Raw genomic sequence first — 8,475 nt, 5'->3', positions numbered from 1 at the left:
CTCTGCCCTCCAGGGCGGGGCACACGTTCAGGGGGCATGGGGTTCTGCTGAGGCTTCAGAGGGGTGACTGGCACTCAGGGAGATGGCCACGCAGGTGCAGGAGCAGAGTCTGGGTGGTCTCAGGCTGTACGTGAGCAGGGCTGCCGGGCCCTGTGTGTGCAGGGAGAGCCTCTTAGGGGGCGGAGGGGGGACAATTCTGACCCCCTCACTGCCTCCCTGGCCTGGCTGAGGCTCAGACCTGAGTCTGTCAGGTCCTGGGAGCCGGGGGCACATGCCCACGCCCACCCACCTGTAGTAGCTGGTCACTGGCCTGGGTCAGTCCGTCCGACGTGAGGTGGAGCGTCCATTCCGCTGAGGGGACAGCCCCCTTCGCCCGGTTAGTGAGGGTGGACGGGGACATGCAGCACTGCTCGGTGTGCACCCCCAGAACAGCGTGTCCTGGCACCGATGCCTCCCCCTCCCCAGCCGTAGGGCCGCCAGAGTGCTGTCCCTGTGCCACGCACAGCTGGACGGGCAGAGGCGGGCAGGCGGGCTCAGTGCTGGTTCCCCGGGTCCTGTGGGCCCTCTTCCTACTCACAGGCAGCCTCGGCCCTGTTCCCTCCACCTCCCCGGAGGAATGACCAGGGAGAGCTCCTGTGAGGGGCAAGGCCTCTCCCTGCTCTCAGGGTGGGGGTTTTGCAGTAACCACATTGTCCCTGTCCCCACCAAAGCCACCTGAGTTCTCATGGTCCATGTGACTGTCCCTTAGGCCTTGTAATGACTTTAATGTCCTGTTGGTCACAGCTCAAAACTCGCCACCACGGAGTGTCCTTGAGACTCTCGGGGTCCAGGGAGAGTGTCCGCCCTTCCCCACCTCAGAGCACCTCCTTGTGGCCTCCTCATCAGCTGAGGCACCCCTACCCCCACCCCCAGCCCCACTCGGAGCCAGAGAGGGCGAGGCTGTCCCACGTGTGGAGGGAAGTGGGGCTCGGGGATGGGAGGCCTGGAGCGCTGCTGGCTACCCAAGTGGCTCTGCCCCGGGAGGTGAGGGGTGACTGCCAGGGACCGACCGCCTCCGTCGTGCAGCTCTAAGCTGGCCTGGGCGCCAGGCTCGCTTCCTGGGGACCTTTCAGAAGAGGCAGAGGAGTGGCCAAGATGGGACTGAGGGGGAAGGACCTCCTGCCGGCCCCTGAGGACAGCAGCTCCTTGGCCGCCTCCTGAGCTCCCTCCACTGCGGGGTGGGAGGGGAGGCGAGGGGAGGTCTGGGGACCATGAAATCCCCGCAGGAGCCTCTGCTTTGAGGGTGAGGTTTCCAGAGAAGCGGGTTTGTCTGCGGGCTCTTGACTGTGCCTTTCTGACCTGACAGCATGCTGCGTGGCCACCATGGCCGAGAGCAGCACCCGCAGGTGGCGGCTGGGCCCCATCCCCTCCCACAGGCCTCGCTGGCCCCACTGCGAATGCGAGCTTTCTAGTTTCAGAGGCAGGGAGAGAACCCCGTCCTGGAAGCCACGCACCAAACTTAGCCCCGACTGCCATCACCCTCTGGGCCTGTTTTCTTGGGGAGCAGTATGAGGCCAGGCCTGGTGGAAGGGGTGGGGGTACGCTCAGCTTGGGGTGGTGTGGTTGAGGCGACCTGACCATCCGGGATAGGACTGCTAGCTGGAGATCACAGAGCCCGAAGCAGGGGTGTCCATGGGGCTGTGGGCTTGTCCCTCAGGGCCAGAGGAGGCCTGGCCCCCTCCCCACAGGGAACTGACCCCTCCCAAGGCCAGTGGCTCTGGTCTGGGTCGGCCGGGCTTTGCTGTCTCCTCGGTCAGGGCAGAAATCCACACTCACGCCCGGACTTCAGGCAGCCTGGTCCTGGCTCCCACAGGCCCCTGCACACCTGGCAGGTGCCGAGCTGGCTTTTCCTCTGCCTGAGGCGGGCTTGCTGGGTGTCATCTGGTCCCGCTTGTGTGATAGAGCGTGTTGAGTTGGGGCCTCCTGCTGGGTTACAGGCGTTGGCCGTGTGGGGTCCTGGGTGGGTCAGAGATGGGGCTGGAGGCCAGGCTGGTGGGGCGTCCTCCCCATGGCCTTGACTTCCCGGGGCTGAGGCAGCAACAACCTGGAATGTTGCTCTTCTTCCCTGTTATCTGTGCGGCTCCGGAAGGGCTTAGAGGAGGCACGTGCCCTCCCCCTAGCCTAGCGGGTCCCCAGCCAGAGTGTTGTCCCTGTTCCCAGGTACCGACGGGGGGAGGGCAGAGGCGGGGCAGGGATGAGCTTCAGTCCTGGCACCAGCTCCATCCCGTTTTCCTGGATGTCACCTGGGTGCTCCCCGTATGGGGGATCCGGGGCATGGGCCGTGAGGAAGAGCCACCTCTCCTGCCTCCCCTCCCTCATTCCTCAGATGCTACTTTGTCACCTGAATGGAAAATGGGTCAGGTCCTGGCAAGGGAGGGGCCTCCCGAGCCGCAGACTGGGCGACGCTGGGCGCCTGCCTGGAGCGCAGGGCTCAGATTCCCTCCGATTCCCGCTTGTGCTCTTTGGGCCCAGAGGGGCCGGTCCCCTCCCTGCCGGGCTTCACTGGAGCGGCTGGTGGCCAAGCTGGGGACAGCGTGGGCCGCGCTCAGGGCTGGTGCTGCAGGCCCAGCAGGTGTGTGACCAGTGCCTGTCTTTGCAATAGTCCTGCCCCACCCAGTGGTCTCTGAGCCGAGGGCCGAGGAAGCGGCCCACCAGCCGCCGTGGAGCCGTGACAGCCCAGGAGCTCCTTGGGGGGAAGGGCGGAAGGAGGAGGAACAAAGGCAATCGTGCTGGCGCCGCCTCCCTGCCCGCCCACCATGTGTCAGTCAGAGGCGAGGCGAGGACCAGAGCTCAGCGCGGCGAAATGGTGAGATGCTGCCAGCGGCCTCCTAACCCTGCTGTTCCCCGCCACGACCTCCACAAGGTCAGAGTTCATGTCCAGCGACCCCGAAGTGGAGGTGGCGGCAGGGGCCCCGGGGCTCCCCCGCGGTTGGAGGGGCCCGGCCTTGGGGGCCTCAGTCGGAGAGCCCGCTTCAGGTACTGGGGAGGCGGAGCGGGCTGGTGGCCCAGGGTCTGCGCTGCACCTAAACGGCTGCACCCCCACCCCAGGCGCCCCCACCCCGATTGGGTGCAGCTCTTCCAGGATTGGTCCCTGTGCTTCTGCAGTGAGCAGGGCGGGTGGGGGCAGTGGGATGGGGAGCAGGGATTTGTCTGGTTTTGCTTGGGCCCCACCACCAACCAGACCCGTTTAAAAAACGGGGGGGTAGTGAGAGAATGAACGGGGAGTCCGCAGAGCAATGGATGCGGCAGTACCGTCCCTGATGGGCCTGGCCATCGGCTCGGTTCTCTGTTTCCTGCTTTCGGTATCAGCTGAGCTGCCTCTTTGTTCCTTGGTTTGGTCAGCAAGTGGGGGCGGGGGCAAAGGACACCGCTTCTCTGGGGGACTTAGTTTCCAGTTGAATGCAGTCCGTTTGCAGATGCTCAGAGGGTGGCAGTGTGGCCTCCTGATGGCTGCTCTAGGGCCTCGGCAGCATTTTCCGAGCCTTCGGCACTGAGGGGACACGGCCCTCACTGATGTGGCTCAGGAGGCCCAGGTTCTGGGGAGAGGCTGCGCCTGAGCTGAGTGCGCTGGGCTGGGGCTGGGGAGGCTTGGGCCAGGGGTGTGGCAGGTTCCCCCAGCAATCTGTGGATGGGTTTTGGAGAAGCCGACCTGGTGTCGAGTGGCCATGCTGATGGATGGAGCAGTCACTGCGAGGGGGCTGTTTTCCTCTGTGATCTCGTCAGTCCCAGCCCCTTAACTCAGATGAGGAACTAAGAGGCCTGGAGCCATCCGTCGGTTCCCCAGGTCCTCGCGGGCAGTAGCAGTAGCTCCCGCACTGTGCGCGGCTATGCTGAGGGGTGCTGGGAGGTCAGACTGCCTGCTGGTGCCCCAGGAGGGTGGGGGCGAGGTGGTGCTAAGCCCTGAAGGGCCTCCCAGGGCCCGTCCCATGTTCAGAAGCCGCTTCCTCAGAGAGGTGAGGAGCTGGACCTCACGCTGCGTCTCAGCTGCCAGCAGACACCTGTCCGCCGCAGCCGGGGCAGGTGTAAGGGGCTGGGACTTGAGCTGCCAACCAGAGGCGACCAAGCCACCGGGTCAGAATGTGGTTAGGATGCGGGGCAGGGCGGGTGGGGCTCCCAGACCCCGGCTGCTGACCCGTCACGCGTGGACATTGCCCGCAGGTTGCACTTCCCCCAGCTGGCCCTGCGACGGAGGCTGGGACAGCTGAGCTGCATGTCCAGACCTGCGCTGAAACTGCGCTCCTGGCCCCTGACGGTCCTCTACTACCTCCTGCCCTTCGGTGCCCTCAGACCGCTCAGCCGGGTGGGATGGAGGCCCGTGAGCAGGGTAAGTGTGTGCAGGCTGCTGGCCGGGCCCACCCGGGCAGCCTGAGGTAGGGACCAGACCTAGGAGACGGTGGTCATGGAGGGCCTGGCTGTGGGGCTGAGCCTGCCAGGCGGGGTGCTGAAAGGCAAGGTGAGGGCCTGCTGGCCGGTGGCTGTGGTCCTGCCGACAGGTGACCGAGGGCCAGTCTGCCTGCGTTTGTGCCTTCGGGGGCTCTGCTTCCGGACAGAACCGTGTGGGCCTTCAGAAAACCGTGTCAGGTTGGTTTCCTTGTTCAAGGAGGAGTGAGCTTAGCTAAAGGTAATTTTGAGAAGAATCTAAGCTAATTCCTGGATGCCAGAGGGCGGTCCAGGAAGGCTGGAGTCTGTGTGGGCCCTTGGGGAGGGGATGCCTTTGAGGACATGGGAGCCCAGGCAGTTCCCTGGACGGCAGGTGAGCCCCAAGGAGGAGGCCCTGCTCCTGGCCCTTGGACGGCCCAGGTGGGGTGTCTCGAAAGCTATGGAGCTCTGGACATTCGACCTGAGGGCACGTGGCAGCTGTGGCCACTCGTGTACCAGCATCAGCTGGGAGGAGTTCTGGGAATCAGGCAGGCAACACCTAGAGGCGGTTAAGTTGGAATGAAATTGCTTTTACCTTGGGGCTTGGTTGTGTTCAGACATCAGCCACCAACTAGCAATCCCATGTCAGCGGCACCTAGAAGGGTCACCTGGCCCTGAGAGAGGCTGGTTCCCTTGTCCCACCTGGGAGGAGCCTGTCACAGGAGATGCCTCTGCCTGCTGGGTGGGCGACACAGTGCATCTGCCTGTCACAGTCCCTGACCTCAGACGGGGGAGTGGGTCCTGTTAGGACAGGGAATCACTTTGGGCTGCACTTTCCTGTCCTCCAGGGCCTCCTGCCACAGCCTGTCTGTGGCGGTGTCAGATCCATTTATGCTCCCTCCCGCTTCAAGAAGCAAGACTGTGCTGCCCAGTCTCGCCCCAGGGACTAGGATGGCTGCGGGCGGGTCTGTGTGAAATGACAAACACCGGAGTTGTAGTCCCGTGTCGTCTGGGCCAGGACTTAGTCTGTGAAACCACTTTGCAAGCTCAGTCTGGTTCCTAGTGAGAAACCACATCACAAAGCCACTGTGGGGTGCCCAAGGTCTCTGGAGGGGGCCCCCTTGGTGGGGTCAAGTGGGCTCGCAGGGTGGCCGACTCACCCACCCGCCTGTGGCCTGCAGGTGGCGTTGTACAAGTCGGTGCCCACACGCTTGCTGTCACGGGCCTGGGGTCGCCTTAACCAGGTGGAGCTGCCGCACTGGCTGCGCAGGCCCGTCTACAGCCTGTACATCTGGACCTTCGGGGTGAACATGAAGGAGGCCGCCGTGGAGGACCTGCACCACTACCGCAACCTCAGCGAGTTCTTCCGGCGCAAGCTGAAGCCGCAGGCCCGGCCCGTGTGTGGCGTGCACTGCGTGGTGAGGCCTGGTCCTGCCTTCCACTCCCCGCTCCAGAAACAGGATGTAGCCTGTGCCTTTGGGAACCAGTCCCAACAGCCCCCACGGGTGGCCATTCCTGCCCTGCGTCCTCTCTCCCCCCTCCTATCCCTGGCACTAAGACCCGCCCGCCCTTCCAGATCAGCCCGTCGGATGGGAAGATCCTCAACTTTGGGCAGGTGAAGAACTCGGAGGTGGAGCAGGTGAAGGGGGTCACCTACTCACTGGAGTCGTTCCTGGGCCCGCGTACCTCTGTGGAGGACCTGCCCTTCCCACCAGGTGGGTTCTGGCCTGGCTGGCCTGCTGCCGTGTGGCTGGCCCGAGGTCAGAGGGTGAAGGCTGGGAATGGGGTGGGAAGGGGACACTGGGAAGGCTGTAGGCACTGAGGGCTGGCCCCTGGGCCAGGATCACTCTGTCCAGCACTTCAGGGCCTCCCTGGAGCCCGTGTCCAGATGACACACAGGCCCCAGCTGGGGACATCGGGTGCCCATCTGATAGCCTGGCCCTGTGTCCGCCCCCGACAGCTGCCTCCTGCAACTCCTTCCGGAGCCAACTGGTCACCCGGGAAGGGAACGAGCTGTACCACTGCGTCATCTACCTGGCGCCCGGGGACTACCACTGCTTCCACTCGCCCACCGACTGGACCGTGTCCCATCGGCGCCACTTCCCAGGTAGGCCAGGCCGGCACGGGGCTGAGGCTGCCTCTGAGCCCCACGTGCCCTCAGCTTCTAGGTCTCAGGGACCCAGCCCCCTCAGTGTTTGCAGTGATGTGAGTGTGACCCTGGGTGGCTGGGCCTCCCGCCGGGCAGAGAGTACAGTGTCACCGCTATCACAGGCTCCCTGATGTCCGTGAACCCCGGCATGGCCCGCTGGATCAAAGAGCTCTTCTGCCACAACGAGCGGGTGGTCCTGACCGGGGACTGGAAACATGGCTTCTTCTCGCTGACAGCTGTGGGGGCCACCAACGTGGGCTCCATCCGCATCTACTTTGACCGAGTAAGCAGAACCCCAGCCACTTGGGGTCCCCTGCGCAGCCAGATCTGTCAGAACCAGAAGTTTGACCCCTGCCCCTCCCTGGAGGTGGCTGGAGAGGGAGGGCCTTTCTTGGTGTCGGTTTGTGACTGCCCCTTGCCCCCTGATCTTGCACCTTTGTTTGTGCTGGAGAACAGTCGGGTCTGATCCCTCAGAGGCCTGCCTCATTCAGAGCGGGTGTCGGGCACTGTGTCTGGTTAGGCACCGGCCCCTGGGCTGAGCCGCTATGCCCACCGCCCTTTGCAAGCAGTTGGGGGCGGGCCGCAGGCTGTGTCGAAGGTCCAGGGAGCCAGTCTCTACCTGCTCTGCCTCTGTCTCCCCAGGACCTGCACACAAACAGCCCGCGGTACAGCAAGGGCTCCTACAACGACTTCAGCTTCGTGACCCAGGCCAACAGGGAGGGCATCCCCATGCGCAAGGGTGAGCACCTGGGCGAGTTCAACCTGGGCTCCACCATCGTGCTCATCTTCGAGGCCCCCAAGGACTTCGACTTCAAGCTGAAAGCAGGACAGAAAATCCGATTTGGGGAGGCCCTGGGCTCCCTCTAGGCCCTCCTGGCTGCCGCTACTGAGGGATCTAAACAGAAATGGGAGAGTTTTTGAGGGGAACCTCCTCAGCTGTCTGGAGGGGACTCTCAGGATCAGGGGGTCTGACCAGGCAGGACCTGGGTCACTTCTGCTCCTGCTGTCCCAAGGTGCGGGCGAGGCCAGAGCCCAGTCCTGCCCAAGACCTACGTCATCCCCTGTGCTCACCCTAAAGAGCAAGTAAGTGTCGGGCTGACCTCAGATTCCCTTTCGGAGAAGTTTTAACTCCTATTGCATAAACCAGAGACCTGCATCTCCTGGCTGAGCGTTGTTGGTCTTGGTTTGTTACGATGGTAAGTGGTACCGTACCTTCTGCTGCTCCTCCCATCACTACTGTTGGCCTCCCCTCCTGGCACTGACTGGGCCCGCCAGCCTGTAACGTAACCGCTTTCTGTTTCCAAACCCGGCCCGCCTGCTCACTGGGAAAGCCTTCCTCTTCATACTGGTGGCGACTACGTCACCCGACTCAGCCAGGTCTCCCGAGGATGGTGACTAGATGAGGCACTTTGCAGACCCGAGTGACCCAGAGCTGTCAAGGCCAGTCACTGAACCCCCTGACTGGTGTCTCGTGTGAATGGGGCAGGCAGGTAGTCATGGCCACACGGGGAGAGCTTGCGTTGTCGTCCCCTCCCCGCCATCCAGCCCTCCATTAAATACAGGGAAGTTGCTGCTGTTGGTTCAGGGGCATATGCTGGAGGCAGAGAAGCCCTGGCACACTGGGTGGGAGGCAGGGCCGGTGCCTAGAAACCCTGTCCCAGGTGGTAGGCATGTGTCCTTGGGGAGCCACTGAGGTGGCCCGGGGTTCCCGTCTCCTGGGGACTCCGCATTTCTCCTGCAGGGGAAGCCATTTGAACTTTTTCAACTGTATCAGTAGCACAGTATTTTTGTATGAAAAGCGGGAGACTTCTGAACAGTAAAATTCATGTAATTGCAACATTTTGAAATAATAATTTAAAAAAAACCTCATTTTCCTTTACATTCTGTTCCTGGAGGCGGGCTGAGGCCTCCCTGGCCAGGTCCTCAAG

General features: G+C 63.2%; 2 protein-coding genes across 2 annotated transcripts in view; one reads left to right on the top strand and one right to left on the bottom strand.

Annotated features, from left to right (window-relative positions):
* Positions 1 to 8,411, top strand: part of PISD (phosphatidylserine decarboxylase) — a 17,709-nt gene extending 9,298 nt beyond the window's left edge. The window contains exons 2-8 of the mRNA XM_006762093.2: positions 2,642 to 2,845; positions 4,198 to 4,363; positions 5,580 to 5,816; positions 5,975 to 6,113; positions 6,359 to 6,505; positions 6,670 to 6,830; positions 7,190 to 8,411. Coding sequence (XP_006762156.1) covers positions 2,796 to 2,845; positions 4,198 to 4,363; positions 5,580 to 5,816; positions 5,975 to 6,113; positions 6,359 to 6,505; positions 6,670 to 6,830; positions 7,190 to 7,414 — 1,125 coding nt within the window. The 5' untranslated portion in view covers positions 2,642 to 2,795 and the 3' untranslated portion in view covers positions 7,415 to 8,411. The remainder of the gene's footprint in view (positions 1 to 2,641; positions 2,846 to 4,197; positions 4,364 to 5,579; positions 5,817 to 5,974; positions 6,114 to 6,358; positions 6,506 to 6,669; positions 6,831 to 7,189) is intronic.
* Positions 7,993 to 8,475, bottom strand: part of SFI1 (SFI1 centrin binding protein) — a 39,636-nt gene continuing 39,153 nt past the window's right edge. The window contains exon 34 of the mRNA XM_015562841.1: positions 7,993 to 8,141. Within this exon, the coding sequence (XP_015418327.1) occupies positions 7,993 to 8,141 (149 nt within the window). The remainder of the gene's footprint in view (positions 8,142 to 8,475) is intronic.

This window comes from Myotis davidii, unplaced genomic scaffold (assembly GCF_000327345.1).
Source record: "Myotis davidii unplaced genomic scaffold, ASM32734v1 scaffold478, whole genome shotgun sequence".
Lineage (NCBI taxonomy): Eukaryota > Metazoa > Chordata > Mammalia > Chiroptera > Vespertilionidae > Myotis > Myotis davidii.
The sequence above is the reverse complement of the archived record's forward strand: the minus strand, read 5'-3'. Positions and strand labels throughout refer to the sequence as shown.